This window comes from Cyclopterus lumpus, chromosome 1, assembly GCF_009769545.1.
Source record: "Cyclopterus lumpus isolate fCycLum1 chromosome 1, fCycLum1.pri, whole genome shotgun sequence".
NCBI classification, from domain to species: Eukaryota; Metazoa; Chordata; class Actinopteri; order Perciformes; family Cyclopteridae; genus Cyclopterus; species Cyclopterus lumpus.
This window is the reverse complement of record NC_046966.1, coordinates 17,906,269-17,933,195: the sequence shown is the minus strand read 5'-3', so window position 1 is coordinate 17,933,195 and position 26,927 is coordinate 17,906,269. Positions and strand designations below refer to the sequence as shown.

At 40.1% G+C, this 26,927-nt stretch overlaps 2 protein-coding genes across 5 annotated transcripts in view; both read left to right on the top strand.

The window, feature by feature from the left end:
• Positions 1–517: 517 nt before the first annotated feature.
• uso1 (USO1 vesicle transport factor) lies at positions 518–17,728 on the top strand. 4 transcript variants are annotated; one of them, XM_034533134.1, is made up of 26 exons: positions 518–764; positions 2,214–2,300; positions 3,133–3,197; positions 3,329–3,405; positions 3,661–3,672; positions 3,957–4,010; positions 5,204–5,304; positions 5,399–5,501; positions 5,680–5,735; positions 6,151–6,271; positions 6,420–6,598; positions 6,705–6,845; positions 6,937–7,025; positions 7,119–7,273; positions 7,836–8,041; positions 10,713–10,823; positions 11,014–11,132; positions 12,810–12,991; positions 13,095–13,216; positions 13,337–13,475; positions 14,176–14,336; positions 15,074–15,130; positions 15,396–15,494; positions 15,590–15,694; positions 15,865–16,080; positions 16,803–17,728. In XM_034533134.1, the coding sequence occupies exons 1-26, from the start codon at positions 699–701 to the stop codon at positions 16,875–16,877; spliced, it is 2,898 nt and encodes a 965-aa protein (XP_034389025.1). In that variant the 5' UTR covers positions 518–698; the 3' UTR covers positions 16,878–17,728. The 4 variants fall into 4 exon arrangements, with proteins under 4 accessions (XP_034389025.1, XP_034389033.1, XP_034389041.1 ...); XM_034533142.1 differs by lacking the exon at positions 3,661–3,672; XM_034533150.1 differs by lacking the exon at positions 3,957–4,010.
• A 2,626-nt stretch (positions 17,729–20,354) lies between these two features.
• Positions 20,355–26,927, top strand: part of coro2a (coronin, actin binding protein, 2A) — a 31,365-nt gene continuing 24,792 nt past the window's right edge. The window contains exon 1 of the mRNA XM_034540108.1: positions 20,355–20,519. Within this exon, the coding sequence (XP_034395999.1) occupies positions 20,505–20,519 (15 nt within the window). The 5' untranslated portion in view covers positions 20,355–20,504. The remainder of the gene's footprint in view (positions 20,520–26,927) is intronic.

The window sequence follows — 26,927 nt, the reverse complement described above, 5'->3', positions numbered from 1 at the left end:
AGTAACCAACTTATATTTTTTATACTTTCAGTACATTTTGCTGATAAAACTTCTGTATTTTTTGACCATGGTATTTCTACTTTTACTTTATTTAAGGATCTGACACCCAATGCCCACTGCTTATAAAACAATATAATGCATCTTACAGCACTACCTATTTATACATTAGTCATTATATTCTAATTGTATAATATATACTAAAATCGCACTGACTGTCTTACTGTATTATCACTTGATTATTGTCTCATTCCACGGTATAGTGTTGACTACGTACTTTTCGTCTTGATAAAACATCTGTACTTTCACTATTATTTTCATTATTACGCATCATTCTTCCATTTGCTGCATTCACATAATCTTTATGACAACGACAGTTGCATGAACTGGTATTTTTTTTTTTTTGTGCATGATATTTCACACACACCGTGTGAAAATGACTTTTTCCTTTCCCTTTAAATAAGTGAACTCAATCCGTCTGTTAATCAGCCACGTATCGCCACGTCTGCGCGCATGCGCACCGCCCTCACATTTGTGTTCCGGGGTCGACCAGCCAGTGTACACAGTAAAAAAAAAAAAAAAAAAAATCATCATTGTGTAGTTTCTCTAGTTTTTCTATTCACTTAGTTTCTACACGGACCACCGAGGGGGGAGTCCGGGGCTTCTTGCGGAAGGAGAGGCGCTTTGATTACGGCAGCGAGATGAACTTCTTCAGAGAGGTGATGGGCGGACAGGCAGCCGGGCCGCAGCCGTCCGGAGCGGAGACGGTAGGAAACCAGTCCGGCTAGCTGCGGCTAGCTAACATTACCACCACAACGTGTACCTGACAAAACGGAGACCACACGGCAATACAGATACAATATAAACGTGTATTCACACACTTAGGGTTATTTCCGTCACGATAAAACACCCAGAATGAGGCTCGGGCCTCCCTAAAGGAGAGCAACGAGCTAGTCATAAGCTAATGTAGCTTATCTGTCAGTTGTCATGACATGCCAGCTGGTTTCTCTAGCTGAGATGTAATGAATGAATGAAAGACAGACAGACAAGCACTTTTAGGAGTATCGGTTGTCCACAATGTATCTATTTTCAAATAGCAATAGAGTAGCTACATATGTTCACATTTAGTATTTGGGATATGGGGTCATCCCTATGTTTCATTTGTGTTATTGATTTAACTAAACATCGTGAAAGCTATCTCCACTGGTAAAAATGGCAGACGAATGAAGGGAGGTGGATGTTTCAGATGCACTTTGAATGGTAAAAAAAAATCCCTGAAGCCACTGAGAGATATCAGTGTTTAATGAAAGGAAAAGCAAACTCATCTTTTCCTCAGATTTGAGGTCATAGGTTTCAAGGAGTGTAACATCAGTAGATTACCAGCTGTAGGTGGGTGGTTTCAACATTTTGACATCGAGAAACATGCATTGCTGAGAACATGAATCTCTTTAAAAAGGTTTTGTTAATGTGCCATATTTAGATGACACTCACATGGATAGGATCCCAAACTAATGGCAATAAGTACCACATAAAAATAGGCCTTGTTCTTGCTGTGTACTGTAATGTAGGCCGACAGCTAATGGTTACGTTCATTGCTGATTGTCGTCTCAATTAAATGGTTAGTCCATAAAATTGTGAAAATGTACCATCACCATCCAAGGTCCAAGGTGACTTCTTCAAAAGAGCTTGTGTTGTTCAACACCCAAAGATAGGAAATGCATACACGTGTCCTATCCTGAATCTTCACAGGGTTTAATCCCAGTATGAAACAATAAACATTGCAATGCACAGCAGCATATGTGACGTACGAAGAGCATTGCAGGAGCACAATAGCCACAGATCATTTTGCGTAGACATTGCTGTCATGGCTGCTCAGAGAGAGGCTGCGTGTCGCTGGTGCAGAATCCACAATACATTCATCAAGGAACTGTGGAATTTTCACAGCACCGCTGTTTTTTCTTTAGTCTAACTAAACATGAATTTCCCCTTTTGAGTTAGTCAATCATATTTGGAGTCAGTTTACTGTATTATCACTTGATTCTTGTCTCATTCCACGGTATAGTGTTGACTTGGGTTTTCCAGAGATAATTGAGTACCGTAGGCTTCTTAAATTTACCATGTTGAAAAGCCCCAACTATCAGGGCATGTAAATACAGATATCTTCTCTTGGATGTATATGAGGCATAATAAATAAATAATGATTCTTCTATTGACAGATCCGCAAGTTGTGTGACCGAGTAGCCTCATCGACGCTCCTAGAAGACCGCAGAGATGCAGTCCGGGCTCTTAAGTCTCTTTCTAAGGTACAGTAAAGTATAAATATACAGTTATTGGAAACAGGTGCAGTAGAAATTCACTTATTTGCAATCTTATTAGGTACACCTAGCTTATTAAATACAGTCTAAAGAATCATATCTGCATGAAGCTTACAATGTTTTAGGGAGGTGTTTAATAAACTGTCGTTCTGCTGAATTCTGTTGGTTTTACTGAGTGTATTCAATTGTAGTCTTACCATTATTTATGTAAATCGATTGGACGGCATACTAGAAACAGTTTGAGTAACAACTGAACACCGTAACCTTATTAAAGTTTGGATTTATTTCAGGGCTGTTGTTTTTGATTGCATTATTTTTTATCTTTACAAATAACAACGGAGTGTACAAAGTTGTTTGTGTTAAGCCACTGTAGTGACGCGTCCAGTACTTTTTTATTGAGTAGTTGTTTAGTGTATTTTAAATTTTTTTTTTTTTAGCTTTTCAGGAAATGGCAGTGGAATTAGATCCCTCTTACTCTTTATTAACATCACTTAAATTAATTGGGACATTTGTGAATGTCCTCTCCTCTGTCACACTGTCATGGATAAAGCGCCCATTTGTCAAACTGCTGATTTAAAATAAACTAATCATTCACATCAACTTCTGCAAAGCCACCTCTCAGTTCAGTTCATGGACAGTTTTGTCGCTGGCTGCCACATGAGTAATTTAGTTTGTTCTATAGCCGTGCTTTAAAAACAAGCTATGAAACAGGAGTCTAAAAGTTAATAATGTTTTATACTGCTTTGTTTCTCTTTTATATCTCTTATATGCAACTCTTGCATAAACTTGCCTTGCCTTCCCGAACTGTTATCTTTTGTAGAAATATCGCGTGGAAGTTGGCACACAGGCAATGCATCACCTGATTAACATACTGCAAACTGACAGGTATGTTGATGTCGTATTTGTGTTTATTGTTTGTTTCAAGTCCTTAAAAGAGCGTTGTGTTTTCGTCTCACTCGAGTAACAATAAAACCTGTTTTTTGTTAACACCCTGTTTCGTCCTGCTACCCAAACAGGTCCGACTCTGAAATTCTTGGCTACGCTTTGGACACACTGTACAACATCCTCTGCAACGATGAGGAGGAAGAGCAAGGTATTAAACGCTCCCACAATTATAAATATGAAATTTGCCTCCCAATTTGTATTTGTTTCAAGATAATTTCTCCTAATTATGTGGCTACTGTCAACGGTGACTGAGCCATTGTTTGGTTTGTGCACGTGTAATTGAGGTAATTTCATGTCAAGTGGACATCAGTGATTTTGCATTCCCCTCCTCTGTGCACTGACAATGACTGCGTGATGTCAAGATTCTCGTCTCTCTTTTCTCTTCCATGTTTTAACGCTACAGATGAATCGGAAGGTAAACCTCTTTGACTGTGCATGATGCCACCCCACTAACCACCAGCAGCACTTTCAAATCATACGTTGTTTTTGGTTGGGTTGTGGAAAAAGGGCACCATACTTGATTTGTTTACACAGATTGTAAATAGCTGATCTTATTCTAGGCTGTGTTTTGGTTGTTGTTGTTGTTGTTGTCATGGCATATATTCACAAGAATCAGTCAGCTGATTCTACACTTCTTTAGTGGTTGAAATGACAGCTTTCGGAGAGGCTTTAAACTCCCTCTCCCCCCTGCCCTCGCAGACGCAGTAACCCCTATCTCTGCTTCAGGGAAGCATAAGAATGTTTCCATGCCTGGTCAGTACTGAAACCAAGCTATCCCTGTCGTAGTTCTAGTACTGCTATTTAACTAACTTCACTAAAAGCAGTTGGCACTGGAGAAGTGACTGGGAGCTGTTTGGGTGGTGAATGCTTCACTAATACCGTCACAACCCTAAACCTCCTGTCTGTCAGTACGTCTCATTCCTCCTTTGTTTCCCTCACATTTTAATACTCGGTTGTTTTTGCATTCTTGTGGTGAAATTATATGGTTTAGTTTAGTTTGCTTCTGTTTGTTTGTTTTTTGTCTGTTTGTTTTGCCCAGTATCAGTATAAAAGAAAATAATACTTCCTCACCTGTAGTGTTCTCTAGCTTTTTCGTTTTGAGCTCTGTGGATTGTTAAAAACGGCGCAAAGGTTTTTCACATTTTAACCTGCATTACTTGATTTTATATTGGTCCGGTTATAAAGTCGTTATTACAAACGTCAGCAAAGTTGCCAAATCTTAGAAATGTACATATGAAAACACGAAGAGATGCATCTAAAACTATGCAGGTAGTTCTTTTTTTTTTTTTTAAGTTATGTTTCTTTTTTGCTCTGGTCCGCTTACTAGGTGGGTATGCTCTTAGTCTCAGCGTGGTGGTGTTTGTCACATTGAAGCTTTCATCCCATATTCAGTGTTTCTTCCACACTACTGGGCTCACCCTGTTCACTTCCTTGCAGCTGTCCCTTAATCTGCGTGTCACACTTTCATTTACCCAGAAGGCATGTTCACAAGTATCACCCTGAGCATGTGCACATTTCCTGAATGGCTTCAAATATAAAGTCATTATTCAATAAAAAAATTTTTTTTTAAAAACCACCAGTGATAATAATAATAATAATAATCCATTTAATTTATATAGCGCTTTTTAAGATACTCAAAGACACTTTACATGTTACATTATACACCGTAGACACCGCTACGGGGAGCAACGCAGGGTTAAGTGTCTTGCTCAAGGACACATCGACTAGGGCGGGGATTGAACTGCCAACCCCCTGATTGAAAGACGAGCATTCTAACCACTGACCCACAGTCGCCCCATAAAGACTCATTGGGAAGGTTTTGAGAAGTCGCAGATCCAATTTGTACTGCTCACCAACTCAGGCTGATTACTATGAAGCAAACCAACTGGTTCCCTCGATAGACTTGTGCTGTAATATTTATTTTCAGTTTTCAATCTCCTTCACAGATGAGACCGCCCAGAAGCAATCTGATGACCTGGGTGCCCAGTTCACAGACCAGTTTGTTCAGGATCCTGAACATGTGACTCTGCTTCTCTCTCTGTTGGAGGTACTGAGCTGTTTCTGCTCCAGTGGGAAGACTTGTGTGTTATTATATTTGTCGAAACAACTGCCTGATTTATTAATCCATTGATTATTTTTAGGAGTTTGACTTCCATGTACGTTGGCCCGGGGTGAAGCTGTTGACTACTCTCCTGAAGAACCAGGGTGTCCAGGTCCAGGGTATCATTCTGGTCAGCCCCATGGGTGAGCTTCTCCTCTCCACATCTGATCAAACTTGCCGTGTAGTGTCTGGGTTTTACACCGCCCTCAGTTTGATGTCCGCATCAGCTGAACAATTCACACAAAAAGACGAGTCGGTTTGTCATTAAGGGGTTCCCCACTTCAACCAGTTTTTAACAGCTGTTTTTATTTCCATTCTCAGGTGTTTCCAGATTGATGGACCTATTGGCAGACTCTAGAGAAGTAATTCGCAACGATGTGAGTACTTTGAGTCTTTGCTGTCACGTTCAGACCGACTTAATCACAGTGTGAAAAAACGCCACCGCAGACCTCTGATTAAATTCGACGAGGTCACTCAGTCGGCTATCAAAAAAGTAGTTCCAGCTCAGTTTCTGGTGCAGCGTTATGTGACATACATGCACTGCATATTCCCGGTGAATTAGTGTTATGAACAGCTGTGCAGTGTTTTAGCATTTGAGAAGCCTTGAAACTCACAGATTTGTTACTCAAACTGGACTTCCTACATCATATTTCTCACCGGTAGTCTAAACAATACGCCCACATCAACGCAGCCCTCCGTAGTGTTTTAAAGCAGGGCTCATTTTGTTGTACAGCTCTAGTCAGATGCATGACGACCTGCTTTTTTCTTCTTTTTTTTTATCGCTTCCAACAGGGCTTGCTGTTGCTTCAACAGCTGACCAAAAGCAATGCTGCCATTCAGAAAATTGTAGCATTTGAAAACGCATTTGAGCGTCTTCTAGATATCATCACAGAAGAGGGCAGCAGCGATGGAGGTAAAAGGAACATTTTCTCATCTTCAGTACAGAATTGTCTCCAAACATGTGAAATACAATCCCTTTTCTTTACTTCCAATTAAAATGGTCAGATTGTTGTTTTTCTTGTGAGACGCACTCTGATGCTGATCCTTTTCCCTCTTTGCAGGTATTGTGGTGGAGGACTGTTTGCTGCTGCTGCTCAACCTGCTCAAGAACAACAGCTCCAATCAGAACTTCTTCAAGGAGGGCTCCTACATTCAGAGAATGAAGCCGTGGTTTGAAATTGGTGATGATAACTCTGGCTGGTCTGCGCAGAAGGTCACCAACCTTCACCTCATGCTGCAGGTAACGCAGAAGAGTCATGCTGAAGTGTTGCTTTCAAGTATTTACAAATTGAGCGGAACAATGGGCTCTTATTTTGCTATAATCTTGCACAATGTTCTGTTCCCAGTTGGTGCGAGTCATGGTGTCACCAGTGAACTCTCCTGGAGCTACAGCCAGCTGCCAGAAGTCCATGTACCAGTGTGGTCTGCTGCAGCAGCTGTGCACCATCCTCATGGCCACCGGTGTGCCTGCTGATATCCTCACTGAGGTAATGACAGAAAGTACGACCCGATGAGAAAGGCATTGCTTCTTTTGAGACCCATTGCTTTCAAGGTTGTGACCGGGACACTTTTTTTCAGACCATCAACACTGTATCAGAGGTCATCAGAGGCTCACAGGTCAACCAGGACTACTTTGCATCTGTCAATGCTCCTTCAAACCCACCGAGGTGAGACCAATGAACCAAGACATTAATTCGCCGACATCCATCTGATAGGAAACTGAACTTTCTCTCTGATCTCTCTTCCTCTTTTGTCCATAGACCAGCCATTGTGGTGCTGCTCATGTCCATGGTGAACGAGAGACAACCGTTTGTGCTTCGCTGTGCCGTCCTCTACTGTTTCCAGTGTTTCCTGTACAAGAACCAGAAGGGACAGGGGGAGATTGTGGCTACGCTGCTGCCCTCCACCATTGATGGTCAGTTACAGCAAGTCGAGAACTTATAGGTGGCATTATCCGTTGTTTTGCTATCATTTGGAATTCTTCCTGATAAGTCTTTTACAAACAGTTCTCCAGTAAGTTCATTATTATTTTTTCTAAAAGCAGTCTTTAAACAACTTTCTACACAGCACATGTTGAGAGTGTTTAAGTATGATTGGTACAAAAGATGAACCCTCAGTGTAAAACATTAGTGATTTAAAAAAATGAATGCATGTATAGTAAACATGTATATTATTGACGTACCTGCTTTCATTATAGCTGTGAATATGAATATTTTTTAAATGTTTTTAATAAATCATGTTTTTGGGTTGTATGCAGTAATTTAATTGTATGTTGATATGTAATGCAGGAAAATATCGAAATACATTTTAGAAAATGGCACCACTTTTGGGTGTAGGAGAAGCATAATGCTCACAGGTAAAGGTGAAAACACACACACTTGGAAATCGATGGACTATTGTTTATTCTGCTGTCAGCATTCTGCTTTATACATTTACAACTATTCATCAACTGACTCGTTCACATTTCTTTCCGTTAGCCAATTCCATCTCAGCGGGCCAGCTGCTGTGCGGAGGCCTTTTCTCAGTAGACTCTCTGTCCAACTGGTGTGCCGCGGTGGCCTTGGCTCACTCCCTGCAGGACAACCTCACTCAGAAGGAACAGCTGCTGAGGGTCCAACTGGCCACCAGCCTGGGAAAGCCCCCCGTCTCCCTGCTGCAGCAGTGCACCAACATCCTCTCCCAGGTAGGACACTTAAGAGTTCCACGTAGCTGCTAGAAGGAGGATTTTCACAGGGCACGTGTGCCTCGGTAGGCGGGATGTTTTTGGTCAAATGTAATACAGACGTGTCAACAACAGTGACGAGAACAGTGTCGCGTTATTGTGGTTTTGCAGGGAGATAAGATCGTCCGGCGGGTAAGTAACGTGTGTTGTGAGTGTTTGGACAGCACCTCTGCTGGTTATTTTGGCTTGGCATCTGTAGTAGACCTCTCGTTGGCACACGTGTTTGGGGATCTTGCTTCCCTTTTAACTCTTTACTGACTCCTCTTTCGTCCTAATTCATAGCTATGACCAGATTCTTCCTCAATAGGGGTGCACACACGGGTGCACTCGTCCCCACAGGATTGGAGGCTCTAGTGGCTCTCACTGTGTTTACCTGTGGGAAAGTACACAAGAGAGGTGCAGAGAAAAGGGACACAGTAGCTGTTTTTTGTGGTTTTGTCACCCTAACAGCTGCTTTGAGCTGTGACGTTGGTTTGTTCAGGAAGTGTGCCGCAGCAGCAGCTTTTGGACCTTTTCCTGTCTGAGCGAGAGAGATCCACTCTTGTTTGTCTGGTTCTCTTTCTTACATGCACTTGCTTATGAATGCACAGTGCCGGTGCAAGAAGCTTTTTATAGTTCATACTGTACAAGGATTGTTTAATTTTCACGGTAGATTCAGGTGGTTATATAATATACTCATGAGTTTCACTGGGAATTACTCAGTTTGCATTACTCCTGCCATGCTTCCCCTGGAGTTGGCAATTCTTCTATTTTCTTTTACACATTGTAGATTCTTCAATGGTTGTCTTTGGCAGTCATCTAAAATGTCTGAACTTCTGTGAAACTTGCCGCTCTCTGTTCACAAACTCCTTGCTTTTGGCTAGCTTGGTCTCAAGTTAGGTGAGCTAGTGTGGATCAGGGAAACTGGGTCCCTGTCCTGTGCACCTACGTTACTTTATCAAGTTCAGCCGGGAGAAGTACTGACGGGAAAAGCAGCGCGGCTTCATGTAGGAGTCATTGGCAGTCGGTAAAATGAGACCAGTTGGACCAATCTATATGTTTTTCTCGCTTGAGTCTTTTGATTTGAACTCTTAGACTGTAGTTTTACTACAATCCCCCACCTGCCTGTTCAATTAATACTTTTTTTTTTTCCTCTTCATTTTTCCATTCCGTCACATTTGGAGACTAAATCTGAGAAGGTGATTTTTTTACTTTTTTTGTAGTAATGCTGATAAGTTTATCCCCATATCGTCATGTCAGTCTTTGACAAATCACGAGCATGATGTGCATTAAGTGTTAATGCACCAGCTTATTCAAAGTCTCAAATGTTCTCTGTATGATATTCAGAGCATTTATAGAGCAGCAAACAACTATTTGACATGAGAAGAAAGCGCCTTTTAGTGCATTTGAACGTGCTTCACTATCGAGCTCAAGGCGGCTCGGCCAGCGTCGTGTTGACAGTCGTTTGGAGGGAATAGATATGCTCTGGATATTACATTGAGCACCTTTAACCTCCAGTGCAGAGTAAACATTAGTTTTAATCAGTATTGATTTAATCTTTTTTGCATTCCAACTTCATGAAAATCAACTTTATTTTTTTTCTACAACTGATTCAGATAAATTATTTGAAACGTACTTACTGGCATACGTTTTACTAAAAATGTGAAGCAGTCTTTGAAAATAATGTAATCAAATCGAGGTTGAGGTCTGTTGCAGGTCTAAAACCTCTTTTATCTGTTTCTCAAAGCTGTTTTTTGTGGTATTTCTCTTAATACCTCTTAATTATTATTGCAGTTACTTTTTCATTTGTAAAAAAACATTGAGTGAGTTTTGCATGTGCTGATAGCTGAAAAATACAGTAAGATTTTCAATTACGATTTCATGATACTTTTCTGGAAGTCATCAACCATTTGCAGAATTGTAATTGCAAACAACAAACTAATTGAACATTGTGGAATACTTGATGGATGGAGGTAGTGATACGAGTTTCTTTGGCTTTACAGACTTTGATTTCTTCATGCAGTATATTAGACCTTTTTTACTGGTTGTATTCATTTTGACTGTGTCCTTGTTTTTTGTTTGTGATAACCTTATTAACTACTAATGGTTTGTGTGATTGAAGTGCTCCCAATTAAGTGCTGTTGAGTTGATTTAACCACTTCCTTATTTGTGTTGATTGGAAAATCAAATGCAGCATGTTACTAATAACATGTCAAGATGGGAAGAAAATTTGACTTATGTGGCAACGAAATGAATGCTCGTTTTAACACCAACTCCAATTAGAGCACTTTATTTGCCATTTTATCTGCCTACTTTATACTTTTATTATTTTCCAGTTTGAATTTAAAACATTATTAGTAATTTGGTTGGATTTCTTTTGCATATTATACATTTTGCTCAACTAATGACCCAATCTGGACTTAATTTAAAAGTCTATGACCAGGATTCAAATATTATTAGCTTTTCTGACCGTGGTTAGGATCATGTGCCTTAATGTACATAACTGCCCTACATTTGATTCTCTTATTGCCTAAACTCAAATGTTTTGATATCTCTAGAATATTTCATATTTGGACTCCAGTCAGCAGCTTCCGCTGAGAGTCAAGAAGCACACATTGACATTTGTTTTGTTTTTTCCCTTTCTCCTCTACAGGGCAGTAAAGTGCAGACCAGGGTGGGCCTCCTCATGCTGCTGTGTACATGGATCAACAACTGTCCGATCGCTGTCACTCACTTTCTACACAATCAGGAAAACGTTCCCTTTGTATCCTTGAAGCGGCCTCCAAGCCATCCATCAACTTTATGTCAATAAATGTCTGTAATTACTCTCAGCTTTGTGAACAAACTGGTTCTCACTATTTATCGAACTTCTCTCGGGCGAATCCTATATTTTCCTTTTTAATTAATAACTTTTGAGGACTGAATGAATCCTTAACTCTGTGTGACTCCTGCAGCTGACTGCCCAGATCTCAGAGAACTTGGGAGAGGATGAACGGCTGGTGCAGGGCCTGTGTGCACTGCTCCTCGGCATCTGCATCTATTACAACGACAACTCGCTGGAAAACAACACCAAGTAAGTGTCGGTTCACACAATCCTTGAAAATACCTCCAAAACAAACACATCCACGTGAACTTCTGTTGTCTTATTATTCTCAAACCCCAGTTGTACCATGCGTAGCTGTTTGTAGTCGCTGAATGTAGAATGACTAAAGCTTTATATTGGGAACACAGTTTGATAGGTACGATATAAACTGAAGCACTATGACAGTGCCTGCAGTTCTGTTGTGGAAACTGACTTATTTAAGGATGTCTTGTTCATTTTATAACGAGCATGGTTACAAATAATTTTGGATTCAACCACAGTCTGGAACAACTTCTCTGAAAGCACACGTTGACACCGTTTCCTCTTTTAAATCCTACTACTACTGTATGTTGCTTCTTTGCTCAATGATATCATTGTGTTTTTCCCTGTAAGTTATGTCTTTCTGTAAAGTACTTTGCTTTGCAAATCGCTGCATCAATAAAGACTATTATTATTATTTGGGTACGAAAGACCGCTACGTGTGAGCATATTTTTTTTCTTTTTCTTTACTTTATTAACCCCTCGTCCCTGGGTCTTAATGTGCATATATACCGTATTTTCCGCACTATAAGGCGCACTTAAAAGCCTTTAATTTTCTCAAAAACCGTCAGTGCGCCTTTATAATCCGGAGCGCCTTATATATGGATTAATTCTGGTTGTGCTTACTGACCTCGAAGCGATTTTGTGTGGTACACGGTGCTCTGTCAAAATGTTTTAGTACGTCTTTGGTAAACTACAAAGCCGCACCGCATGCAGCATTACGGCTACCGTAGTCAGGAGCGTCGCGGAGTAATACATACTGTGCTTCGCCATAATATTACAGTGTGTGTGTGTATAAGGACCCCAAAATGGCACCTGTCAAGAGACACGCATACGACGCGGACTTCAAACTCAAGGCTATCAGTCACGCAGTAGAACATGGGAATAGAGCAGCTGCGAGAGAATTCAACATTAATGAATCAATGGTACGGAAGTGGAGGAAGCAAGAAGATGACCTGCGCCAAGTAAAGAAGACCACACAGAGTTTCCGATGGAACAAAGCGAGATGGCCACAGTTAGAGGACAACATTGAACAGTGGGTTATTGAACAGAGAGCAGCAGGTAGAAGCGTCTCTACAGTCTCTATTCGACTGAAGGCAACAGCTTTAGCACGGGACATGAATATCAATGACTTTCGAGGCGTTCCTTCTTGGTGCTTTCGTTTTATGAAAAGACGTAATCTCTCCATCCGCACACAAACTTTTTTTTTACGTGTTACAACTGAACAAGGTTGGGAGTTATTATGAATACGCTCATTAACGTTTGAACAATGTTGAGAGTTATTGTGAACACGTTTAATAAAGTTTGACTGAAATTTTCGCTTAATGCGCCTTATAGTCGGGTGCGCTTTATATATGAAAAAAGATCGAAAATAGACCATTCATTGACAGTGCGCCTTATAATCCAGTGCGCCTTATAATCCAGTGCGCCCTATAGTGCGGAAAATACAGTATATTAACATATAAAAACACATGCATGGATAAGTGCTCAAGTTTTTCCAGAACTGTATTTATTATATGTTATCAAAAATTATCTCAATGCCCTGACTTGAAAGATCAGGCGACTGAAATCATGTTAAAAACAGTGACTGTTTAAAAAAAACGTCTGCGTTGTCTCTTTTCTCCTCAGAGAGAAGCTAAAGCAGCTAATCGAGAAGCGGATTGGAAAGGAAAACTTTGTAGAGAAACTGGGCTTCATCACCAAACATGAGCTGTACTCGCGCGCGGCTCAGAAGCCGCAGCCGGTCTTCCCGTCTCCGGAGCAGATGCTGTTCGACCACGAGTTCACCAAGCTGGTCAAAGAACTGGAGGGTCAGTCGGAGACAAATCTTCCACCTCATTTAGTCGTACATTTGTCTTGGCAGTTGCAAAATGAAACGTTTCCATTCATTATTTCTCCGTCTACTCTAAACAGGTGTGATCACTAAAGCGGTTCACAAATCCAATGAGGAGGAGAAGAAGGAAGAGGAGGTGAAGAAGACTTTAGAACAACATGACAACATTGTAACTCAGTATAAAGAGCTGATCCGAGAACAGGTAAACAACAGACTTATTTTGCGTGTGCTTTGTTTTTCATTTCTGTAGATTTGCTATTATCTATATATTTAATGTTCTCTCCCGTTGACTTTTGTTATATTTTGATTGTGCGATCTTCAGGATGCTCAGATCCAGGAACTGAAGGAGCAGGTGGTGTCCACATCGTCTCAAAATGAACAGATGCAGACTACAGTGACCCAGCAGCTGTCCCAGATCCAGCAGCACAAGGATCAGTACAACATCCTCAAGCTGAAGTTAGGTGGGTGACTAATAACGAGTATTGCTGAGATACAGTGATATGCAGAGACATCGCAAGATAAAGCTTGACAACAGCGGCAACCACATGTTTAAAGCCTGGTAAAAAATAGCTATTTTTATGACAACTAAACGTGGTGTTTTTATCAAACTTAAGTAAATGTACAACTAATTTGTTAAAATGTAACGTGGCTTGTTTCTCTGTCTTCATGCTGAATGTCACAGAGTCCACAGCACCTTATCTAAAGAGTTTAAGATAGTGAGTGAAGTATTATCTTTATGGCTAAAAACTATGTTTGTATAAACCGAAAAAGCTGTAAACAATGAGAAACTCAAAACAAGCTAAATTCTCCCCTTAATGGGATAATTTACTGTACTAAAGCCACACTGATCAATAGTCAAGGCTGATCGATTATCAGATTTATTCAAAGTCCCAAATATCAAAATCCGTCCCTAAAAAAAGGTTGCCTTTATCATTCACAGTAACTGTAAAAAAAAATATATTATATATATATATATATATATATATATATATATATATATATATATATATATATAATAAATATTATATATTTTTAAAAATATTATATATTTTTAAATATATTCTTTTGTTAATATGTGTGCATATGTAACACAAATCAATAGAGGGGTCACATCAACATTTCTATCACATTCCCTCATTTTAACAATAATGAATATTTCAGGTAAGGAGAGCCAGCTTAACAGCCAGGGCGAAGGCTCTCAGGTGAACGGGCTGCAGACGGAGGAGCTCACGCAGCTCCGAGAGGAGGTGGAGGAGCTCCGCAAGCAGCACTCTCTCCTTCAGACACAACTCGGGGACAAAGACACACTCATCACCAGCCTGGTTAGTAGACGTCTGCGCACAGTGTTTGTTTGTTTTTGTTATGACGCCTTCCTGCGCCATCACAAAAACAGTGTTGAGTGGTCGCTGGTCAGATCCATACATAACATCAAATGAAAGACAGCAAAAATAATACAGAGGACAGACTCTGAATTTCAAACCACGGCTTCAGCCACACAACAGCACTCATGGTCACCAGCTCCAGTTTACAGGCGACCAAAACTACTTAAAACAACAAATACATTCTTACAACAGAACTTCCAATTTATTTGGTTGAGAAACACTTCCCTGGAGACTTGAGGCTCCTGCAACAGGTGGTCCATTTAATCCACAGAAAATTAATAGGCGACTGTTTGGATAGTTGATTAACCATTTAAGAGACTTTTAAAGCAAAAACTCAAAACTGTTTAGCTTCTTTAATGTTATCATTATCTGCCTTTCTTTGTTTGTTTTTTAATAATTTTTAATTGAACATTTTTGTGATTTGGGCTGTTGGTCTGACAAAACATTTAAAGACGTCACCATCAGCTCTGGTTAACATTTATTGATGTTGTTTACCATTTTAGGAATATGAAAAATAATCAGCAGGTTAATCGTCAGTGGAAATAGTCGTTAGTTGCAGACTTAATCGGAATATAATCCTTCGATTTGAACTGGATGTAGAGTTTTACTTTGGTCCTGTCAGAGTGAAAATGACATTATAGTGCATTACTAATGCGTTTTATTTTCACTGTACGTAGAAGTCAGAGACAGCAGAAAGTTCAGCAGGAGGATCAGACAACACAGAACTGCTCATGGTAGGATTCTTCATGAATACATTTCTCCTTTCATCTTTTATTTACAATTAATATATGTGTACAGGATGAGACAAAAAAATGACACAATTGTTGGTCCTGTTAATACTTTTAGACTTCCCCACCTTCTGTCACTCAGCCCAGAGCCCATTTATTCTCATTAATATCACCAGACGTAACCCTAAAACTTTCATATTCTGTTCATAGTTTCAGGTAATTGTTCTATATATTACATGTATTTTTGCAAGTGTTACTTTGTTTGATGCAGGAGCTGGAGGGTCTGAGGAGTCGGGTCCAGTCCCAGTTGGCAGAAATCAACCAGATGAAGACAGAGAGACAAGAACTGCTCAGAAGAGCTGAGGCTGGGGTAATTATCAATGAAATATGATATTTTTGTGCCAGATATGTCATATTATTCTTGATCGATACTAAATGAATCAACCTCCCACTGGTTTGTCTCAGTCCTCGGACGCAGTCTCCAGCATTGACGGCTCAATAGACGGTGCCAAGATGGCCGAAGTAGAGAGCAGACTGGCAGCACAGACGACTGAGACGGAGAGACTCAAGGTGTGTAGAATATCTGTAAAGCATCACATCACCCTGATTTACCGTCAATATTTATACACTACTTGGCTGTGACTTCTTTAAATCTTTTATTTATACAGCAGATGTTTTTTTTCCCCTGGGTATTTGTGTTTATGGATCATTCTAAGTTCCTCCTCCATCTTGGTTTCCAGGAAGAGGCAAAGAGTTTGTCAGCGAGCCGGGCGGAGCTGGATCAGCAGCTGGCTTCAGCCACCAGCACGGTGGCCATCCTGCAGACGGAGAAAGCCAAGCTGCAAACGGAGGTGCAGGACTCCAAGAAGGAGCAGGACGACCTGCTGATGCTGCTGGCAGACCAGGACCAGAAGATCCACAGCCTCAAACAGAAACTCAAAGACCTGGGAGAGACGGTAGACAATCGGGGTTATCATGTTTCATCAGGGGTCTTAACTCTGGTACTCGTTGTGTTAGAAGTGCTCCGACATCATAGAGATGGTAAAATACAGGCCTATAAAATAATGAAATTGCATTTTAACAACCCCAAATCTGAAATACTATTCATTACTGCTTTAAAAAGTATTATTTATGTTAGAATTAGGCGTTTTGTAATTTATTTATTCATTTTTTTTAAACTAAAGGTGGGAACAAGCAGAAGGATTAATGTGCAAAACTAAAACTGCTGCGATGAGCCACGAAAGAAAATCATTTATATTTTAATAATTACAGTGCAGAGGTGGCTTACCTCACAAGCTATATTACATACACAACCTCTCTTTGATGAGGTTCAGTTGCCTTCGCCACCAAAATCAAATATTACTGAGTCCAGCTTTTTTTGATAGATAGTTTGCTTCCACACCACAAACGAACAACACGAACGGGGAGCTGAGTTTATTTGAAAAGCACTCCGTCGACCTGATGACCAGCCTGCTGTCATTTTTACTATCAAGACAAAAACTAGACTGTGAAGCGTTTAGTAATCCTAAATTCTTCTCCCAGTTTAACCAGTCACCTGTGGTGGTAGTTTTTGGCCGTAGAGATGGCTCGAGTAGTAAGCTTTACAACTTCAAAAGACCACTCAGCTGTGTTGTGTGTGTGTGTTTGCTTTAGTTAGACTGTGACACTTTCCTTACAGGTGGACGATGAGGACGATCTCGACGGCAGGGACCAGACGGACGACGACTACGAGGAGGATGAAGACGAGGACTAAGGGACGAAACACTGAAAGAAAAGAAAAAGAGAGATGGGAATATTTGTCTGCCAACAGGCAAGAAAGAAAACTTTGCAGAAACACACCTGAGAAACTGAAGAATAGGACTAATATATTGATGCAGTTTCTCTCTCTGGCTGCCATGCTATCTTCATTTTTCTTTACCCTCTTGTCACATCAATGTTTAGTTATTTGGACTCTTTTTTTCTTTTTTTTCCAACCATTCAGTTTTTCCAGTGACAGCAAAAAAAAGATTTGTTCATTGTCAGTACATTCATCTCTGCTATTTTTACCGTCAGTTTGTGATGGGTTTTATCAGTCTCGTGTTTATTGTTCTGTATTGTCAATTTAGTTTGTAATCACAAGAATAAACACTAGGTTAATATTGACACACAAGACATCTGGAAAAAATGTAGCAAATATGCAACTGTAAACAGATTTGATATTCTTATTATATCATAATGATGACGTGTGATGCTTCTCCAGCATTCGGGTCACCAGCAACGTGTCACTGTGTGCTGCACACCCAAATTTATCTTCTCGCCCGAATCAGTTTGAGTTTTGAGTATTCCAGTATTTCAACACTCGGTTGTTCTCTTTCACGTTGACGACACAATCTGACTGCTCTTCAATATGCTGCAAGACACTGACAGAAAACATGTAATGACAAAAAAGATATTTTTGCAATTTTTTGTCCAATACTGGCAACCAAGCTTCTGTATGATATTGTGTAACTTATCAGTTTATGAGCCACATTTAAATGAAAAAAAAAAAAAAAAGAAGAATCTATCAGTCTGTATGCCTGAACGGAGGGATAGTTGTAGATAAATTAAATTTTACTAAATCCACAATGAGACTTTTGTATTTGTCTTTTCACTTATGACTGAGTATTGTCATGTCTTCGCTACCAAACACATGGCAAAAATTGATAAAGATCTCGGACAATTTCTGGGATGTGACCACGCCAGAAAAGACATTTAGCTTTGTTCTGAAAAGGATCTGTGATTTGATACGCGGCCCTTAATGAGCAGATCATATACATGATAATTATAGGTTGACAAAGAGACCGATAACCCTCTCTCTAAACTGCTTCACTGGGCAACATCAACACTGTAAACCAGAAGAAATTCTCACACATTTCTAATTTCCAAGCCTCCTGCACAAGAGAAAAAAAGAGAAAAAGAGGTTTTCCAGGCGTCTTCCAGTCCAGTTGTTCTTTAATTGCTGTAAAACAAATGGCACCTTAAGGTCTCCTAAAATATGAAGTTTTAGGCAAACTAAAAGACCTAACAGTAAATCTTCAAGAGGCATTGTTGGATAATTCCCAGAAGGCCACAGACTCTTTCAAACCAAGTCAATTGAACATAAATGGAGCCCAAATCTACAAATATGAGTTTGTAATAATGTAAGTTTCTGGCTCCATTTGTCATAAAAAGCTCATTTTGTTTCAGCGCATGTGGACGCTGTAGACACAAACCCACAAGTTAATGAAGACATTTGTCTTTACGAGTCGGAGCAACTGTCAGAGCGGTTCAACTGGGGGACGAGGATACTTGTTTACATACGTCACACTTGTTCTGGCTGAACCACGCCCACAAGCGGAGGAAGCAGTCTGAAGACTTCTCATGGAGGAAAAAAAAAACACACAGGTCTCCACTAAGTCATAGTGACTGTGGTAAAGAGCAACAGCTTCACGTCACTTCTTCATCACGAAGTTCAAGAAATCCTCTTTAATTTTCCTACAAACAAACACATCAATAAATGACATATTAAATTACACCTGGTGGGGAACACCCTGTGCTTATTAGCATCAGTCTGTCCTGCTTCACCAGTCTGTCGAGACTCAACGTGTGAGCCTCACGTGTCATGACAGTGACGTATGTTGCGTGTCGAAGGTTTCCTCGTTTCTGGTTTGTCACCAACTCTTTGCTTGTCAATTTCCTCATTAGATTTGGACAGATTATGAACATGTTTGACCTGCTAAATTGCACATTCTCATTGTTTATTAGTGTTAATTTGAACACATGAAGCCTGATGACAAGTCAGCATTTATTATCATTCATTCATTTATTTATACTTGATTATACGTATTATGGTAAGGCCATTTAGTTGTAACTAAAATTCACCAAAAGGATCATCAAATGTACTAAAATTCAATGAAACGCACATGTTTCCTTTCACAAATTTAAAACACTCTTGTTCGCCACATACCAGCTAGATCATTATTGTCAGATTATTGCCATATTTTCTTTGTGATACAATAAATCAAATGATAGGCCGTGCAGTAAGTAGTCTTCCTGCTGTCGTCCATCCTCTTGAGATGGCGGTGTTTCAACACTGGGGGGCGACAAACACCCTCAAATACAGATGTGGACCAAACAGCTCTCACTAAAGGAAACAATTTGTTCTTTAAAATATTATACAAGGAATGCAAGATGGATTAACACAGGTTTGTGTTTAAAAAATAAATGTAAGACATACTAATTTGATATGGCTGTGTTTAAATGTGTTATAATTAGGGCTCCAATAGTCAGTATTTAAGCGAAAGACAAGGTGCTCAACGTCTACTTTTTCTCACCAGAAGACTGAAAATCCCCATTCGATCATCACATAAACATCCCTCTCTAGCCATCATGTTCAGACTGAATGTTATGTATTTCTTCCATTAGGTTTCCACCCTCAGTTAAAAGGCCCTCGCCAGTTACACCTGCGCTGAGGCCCCGAGGCAAAACTGAACCACGTTGCCCTCAAGAAACCAAATACATGTTCACACACCAGGACGGATGAACCCAGATGAACACCTTTAAACCCTTGTGAGTCGAATTTTAGAAACCCTAAATTAGATTAAATACATACTGAAAGAAATTGCTCAAGATGCACAATAGGCATGTGTATTATAAACACATGACTATTGTGTTTGTTACTAGAAACTGCTGAATGTGTTTATGCAACTCTGTAACACTGTTCATTCTGTACACATGACATCTATTGCATCTGTCCATCCGGGGAGAGGGATCCTCCTCTGTTGCTCTCCTGAAGGTTTCTTCCCTTTTTTCCCTGTGAAAGGTTATTTTTGGGGAGTTTTTCCTGAGCCGATGTGAGGTCCTGGGACAGGGATGTCGTATGTGTACAGATTGTAAAGCCCTCTGAGACAAATTTGTGTAATTTGTGATATTGGGCTATACAAAATAAACTGAATTGAATTGAATTAATCAACCTGGATTGCCTCGCCCCTCCCTCCTCTTCCTCCTCCCTCCTCTTCCTCCTCTCGTCGCATCCTGTGCTCTCATCTCTCCTCATCCTCCGCCCTCCTCCTCCTCCGGCTCTTGTTTTCTTTTTTTTTTCTTCTCCTCATGGTGACTGGAGGCACATGCTCTGGCTTTCAGCCAATTCAGTCAGCTATTTTTCTGTTGTCTTTTATTTTTGTTTTGGGTTTGGGGGGCGGAGGATGGGGGGGGGGGGCACTCTCAAGGTCGAGCCAGGCATGATGACTTTTCACTGACCACCATGCAAAAACCACCGGTGTTTTAACGCGACTCGTCTCCGCCCGGCTGCTCCACCACCACCACTTCTCCCAGTCCTCTCCGGGGGAAACCGACCACCACCTGCCGACGCCTCTCGCCCCACATGACCGTCTCGAAGGTGAGTTTACTTCAGGCGGAACTCCTGCAGCTGGCTGCCGGTCGCTCGTCATGTTGCAGACGTTTCGTTCCTGCAGCGGAATGCGCTGCTGAGAGTCGGACACTTTTATTCCGGGCTTCCCACTTGGTGCGTGCAGCTCTGCCATGCGGCTCCACCGCCTCCTCTGAGGGAGGGACCGGGACACGACACACAACTCCGGGCTTCATTTGAGCTCATGGTTTTGTGTCTTTTAATTAGTTAGATAGTTTATTATTATTATTTTTTTACTTGCAATCAGACTAAAATACAAAGCAACATTGTGTGTTGTTGTTTTCGGATCTTCCAAAAATTATCTTCAGATGAATATGGTCAATGTTGAATGGATCTCGAGTTTATTTGATTATTTGTTGTGCCTATAAAACGCCAGAAAACTGGAGAAAAATGCTCAGAGCCTCAGAGTGTAATCTGCAAATGTCTTGTTATATAAGGACAACAATCCAAACCCCAAACATGGTGTTTATTTTCATGTTTATTTGGTTCATATTTCAGTTACAAATGATCAATTAATAGTTTCAGCTCAAAAATACCCCCAGCATATTCTTTATTTTGTTTGGAGGAAGTATGATTATTTTTCGACAGTTCACATAACTATGTAAATATGTACAGTCTTTTACTAGAAGCTGCTGAATGTACAAACTAATTGTAGCACTGACAAGACGAGTAAACGACGACAATTAATCCTAAGCATTACTGATAATTGATTAATCAATGTCTTAGTAAAAATAAATGCTGTTTCAACTATTACATGTAGGATTTTCTCTATTTCAGTTTTTTGACAATTTGTTGGAAAAAAAACAACTGGGGCTGTAATCAAATATGTTTTTATTTAATTATTCATCTATCACTATTTTACCAATATTATGAAAAATGTCCACTATAATTTCCAAGGAGAAATCTTCAATGTTCTTGTTTTATCCCACCAACAGTCCAAAAATCAAAAACAAAATCACTTTGGTCTTTTTTTTTTTGGATAATTTTTTTGGAGGAAAAGCATTAAATCCTCATGTTTTAGAGGCTAAATCAGCAAACGACAGATTAATTGACTCGTCATTTCAGCTCAAAATTAAACAATTCTTAATTATTTTTTTTTAAAATCTTATTATACAGCAGCAAAGGGTAAAGTGCACACAAGAGACAGTCAAATAAAAAACAAGTGATATAAATAATAAACAGTACCACTACAGTAATAAAAACAGTGCAAAGTCTACAGTAACTGAATGAATATTATACATACAGACAATACATATAAATATAACTATTATGCACAATATTTCCCCACTTCTCAAATTCAGAAACCAGAAGATTATATTTGTTTTCAGGGGTAGATCATGAAATGTCTGTCATTCACAGGAACTACGTAATGATTATTGATTATTCGACAAGAAAAGTTATGCCCAAGAATGCTTCATTCCACATTTGGGTGTTTGACAAAACAAATTATCTGAATTACCTTAAAAAGCTAAGCTGTTGGTTGCAGCCCCCTGATTCATATCGGCCATCAGCAACAGCTTCTTCAAATATATCTAGATAACACTGTTTTGTACACATTCAGTGAAGGTCATATCAATTTCTGCGAGCCATCATCAGTATAAGTGAAATCTATTATTCCGGCTCTGTGGGTGGTTGCACTCGGTCCGGCCAACAGTCCAAACAGATGGTTTGAATCCATTGTTTTTGCTCATTTTTGTCTGGACGGACGTAAACAAACTTGAGACAAAGGAGAAACCAGTTTGAGAGCTCGGACTTTACTGGTCACCACATGTGGACACGTTGTTCTCTTTCCATTTATGTTTTGCATAACTGCTCCCACAGAGACGGTGAAGTCAGCTTCTACATTTGGCTCCGGAAGGTTCAGAAAGCTCTGTACTTGGAGAGAGAGAGAGAGAGAGAGCTCAACATTTTGAGGAAATACACTCGTATGTCTTCTTTCTGAGATTTAAGATCGACACCACAATAGTATCAATCTCCTCATCACTAAAAGATCACTGGCCATGTCTAAGCCATAGATTTTAGCATTTTACTCACTTTAATAATATGCGGCCCCCTTCTCTGCCCCAGCTCGTTAACCGTTGGGTCAGTTACACTTTGGCTTGTGCGGACATGTTTGGGAAGATTTCCTGTGTAAAGATGTATGAGGTGTTTTCCTGTGGTGTGATTCAACTATGTAGGCTCTCAACAACTCAACCTGCGTGCGGTGACGTGAGATCACCGGCTCTCTGAGTGGCGTTTTTAGGCAGAAATATGCTGAGTTTCAGTGTGACACTGTGAGTCATGACTTGTGGAATAAAGAGGTGTCATGCCAGCTCTAGATCTGTCTAAGTAGGTCTGTCTTATACCCAATGGCAAACTTCTGCCAAAATGAGCATTAAACTAATGAGTTTCATACAGGAAACTTATTATAAACCTCACGAGCAGAACAACACACCTCCACACGTACAGATTGTCAACGAGGAGTTTGTGGCATTTGAAAACACTGTACTCTTTTCTATTTTATTCTCCTTCGTCTCTCTGGAAATCTGTTGTGCCATTATGGCATTTTGTGGCATAAAATGCCTTTTATCTCTGGCGCGTTATCACACAGACTGTGAACACACACCTGAGATTCTCCCGCTTTAGCCCAACATGTGACTTGTGCTGTTTGCTATATGCTCTTCTTATTCAGGAGATTAGAAGCAGAGGATCTGTTGTTTTTCTACCTGCGAATTATTTACTGATCATCGTGTACTGTATCTCACCCACGCAAAAGACGTCAACAGTTGAGTTCAGGTTTCTGAGGTGGTACACAAACGGTTACAAGTGTCAAAGTCCTACCTGCTGTAATTACTGCTGTGAATTGAAGGCGTGCTTTTAAACAAATATGCCCTTGAGCCTGAGGGCCTTATTGGCCTCTTTGACTGTTGAGCAATAAAGTGATTGCAAAACAACAGAAGGTATAACCTAAAGGTGTGCCTTAATGATCAGACGCCTGTTGATATTTACTCTGAAGATTGCATGGAAGTGTAGAGTTTTTCATCAAATGGGAAAATGAGACAAAAAATGAGCTGGACGGGGTTGTAGCTGTAGAGCTGAAACAGATGAGGGACAGAAATGTATCGATAACTTGTTTTACATTTTATAATAAAGAAAAAGCATAAATTAATTGGTTCCAGGTTCTCAAATGGAAATATTTTGCCGTCACCTTTTGATAGCACACGTAATCTCGTTTAAACAGCTGGTCTGGGGCTTTCTGTTACATCACAATATGTTTTATTGATAGATGGGATTTGGGGGATTTGGGACTGTTAAGCCAACATAGATGAGACGCACTTTAAGTGCTCAGTTGAAATGTAAATTTTAAAAAATCCCACATTTCCTTGACTTCTGGACATAGACCGCCTGCTGAGGAGGATCATGTGAAAGGGTAGAAAGCTTTGGAACCGCTACTCAGCTTGAGGTGAGATTTTTTTGTCACGGTCCAAGAAATCACTTTGAAACTGTTAGTTGGACAAAACACAACATTTAAAGGCATAGCCTTGGACATTGGACATTTTTATAAACAAACGATTAATATATCAAATTAAAACGACGGCATTGGGCTGATGAGAGGAAGCCCAACTGAGCTACGGCTCAGCAGTGTTCGGGCTGCAGAATGTGTTGAGTTTGTGGCATTTGATGGTGTTCCCCCACACTGAGGTGAAGAACCCAATAAAAGGGTGGTACTTAGTCATTATGTAACCTGTGTGTGTGTGTGGGGTGTGTGTGTGTGTGTGTGTGCGTGTGTGTGTGTGTGTGTGTGTGAGAGAGAAACAGGAAGATGAAGCCTACTTAATCAGGTGATCTACTCAGCTGCACTTTTGGGTTTCGTGCTAATTAGCATATGCTAGCATGCTGAGCTAAGATGGCAACCATTGTAAATCAATCAGCCAGATAGCATTGTGGCTGTGAGTGTGTTAGCATGCTGACATTAGCATTTAGCTCAACGCATTACTGTGTCTAAGTGCAGCCTCACAGAACATGACTATCTATATAACATATTCAAATGACTTGTTTTGTCCAGCTAACCCATATTAAATGACACCAATATAAAAAAGAAGAAGATTTGAGCAGCTGGAACCAACTAATTGATCTAACTGTATTAGCAAAATAAAAGTCTGGACTCTTCTTGCAGACACTAAGTCTGTGTGTGTGCAATGTGTTCCCATTTGCCTTTCTACTGGATTATATCACTGATTTAGTAACTAGTTATAAGCAGCCTGAAGGTGAATGAGATCACCTCACTTGTCCTCTGTTACTTCACTATCAAGAGTCAAACCACACGTTGTGCCTCGAGGTGGTGGAGAAGGCTGCCCCTAATGCCTCATACATGACTATACCTCCAGAACAAAGACCCATGGAGCCTCTTGTCTCTGACTCCTCCACCACCACCATCACCACCACTCCCCATGTGGGAGGGGGAACCTTTTAAAACCGATTCATTCTGCCTCTTGTCAGGATTCTTAAAACAAATGCTATTATCTTGAAACATGTGGAACAATGCGTTAAATATATGATTTTGTCTCCACAAATCCATGAGAATACGAATAATGATTTTATTGCGTTCTTTGAAATACAGTTGAAAGATTCGACTCCATTATGTAACTTTTGCTGAACAGTGACCGCTCTAGCAAAATTACGCAATGATGGTAAACACTGGTAATGTAGTGTAACATTAAAAGAGTGACACAAAATCAATCGATCAATTCTGCCTTGTCTAACATAAGCTTACTTTACCCACCATGAGCTAGTGGTCATACTACTAGGGGCAATTTAAATTATTCTGTATGGCTGCAAATACAGATTATTTCCTTTACTGATTATTCTGCCAAGTATTGTCGTGATTAGTCATTTATAAAAAAAATTTAAAAACCCAATAAGAAACCCTTTTTTGTCTGATTCATGTCTTTAACCTCTTTTTCTTTATTAAAGATTTGTGCATCAAGTCGTATCTGTATCATCATTCAAACGGGGCTGATTCATCATCGTTGCTGTAATCTTTGAAATTGCGGTGATGATTTTTGATGATACATTTTTATATTCACTTGATGCACTCCAGGCAGCAATCAAACTGATTCAAGCAAAACTGCCATATTTGAGTGCTCAGGCTTTAGGAAACAATCTGCTGGTGGATGTTGATGATGATTACTGTACTTGCCCTGACAATGGTTTAGGAAGTCCTAAAATGCTCTTATGTAACCGGAGAGTCTGCACGTGACCACAGACCCTCTCAGTACTATTGTCAGGAACGGAAAGACCACCAGCCGACCCCGCATGCACCAAACCAGCTCCCGATGTTATTCGTCTCTACTGGGCCGGGTCATTTACACAGGACAGTTAAATCACTTTTGAAAACAGTTTGTCAAAAGACGAGTTTGTGTTTCCAGTCTTCTCTTTACATCACTGGTACTCAGATCAGTAGTGGCAGGTTGTCGTGCACGTTTCTGACATGACAGCTGTCTGACTGTTTGAGGATTATCTGCTCCCACGTGGGGCAAACATGGAGGGGATTACTTAAAAAAACTGAGAGGGAGAGAGTCTGTGGATTTGTCAAGCTCACCGTGCTCTTGTACCAGTTTAAGGCTGCAGGGAGGTGACTCTGGGAAGGCCATAAGAAAGAGGAAAAGTCAGCGCTCCATTAAGAGACAGAGTTAATTAAACTGCCAATAATCTGACGCTGCTGGTTAGAAAATGTTCTGAAGCCACTTGTGTCCTAACTGAGCGTCCGTTTACCAAAAACCTTAATACCTGGCAGTCTTTGGAAAGGCCCAATTATCAAGTGGGGACTGTTTCCTATATTACTATGGCTGTATATGGTCTTTGCTCATTTTAGAACCAACAAAAAAAATAGAAATACATTTGTATGAAAATTCTACATATTACCAAGTTACGTTCATACGGAGAAATATTGATTGGTGATAAAAGCTTTCATTTTAGTTTTGGATGGATGGAGTAAGAACAGTTATGTAATTTTAGGCAACCATCTTACATTGGATTAGGATGGGTATAAAATATTTCAGTGATTCTGGAAAGATCAATTTTGGAAATACATTCCTAACAGCAAGCAGTAAGTGTTTGTTAAAAATCTTCTGGTTTTTTTCAAAAATCTCCAGCTATTTGTTTTTGAATGATAATACCTCTGTTGAGCTCTGTGTGGTACCTTTTCTTGATCAAATTGCTTTTTTGCTCTTCCAGTGATGACGTACATCAACAGCCACCGGACGTATTTATTTAAGCTGCACTGTTTCAGTGTGTGTGGTTGTGGTTTTCTCGAGTCAAAGGATCTTAATCGTAAAGCAGATGGGTCAGCAGAGTCTGATTCATTATTAATGAAGAGAAGTAGATGGCCTCTTACAT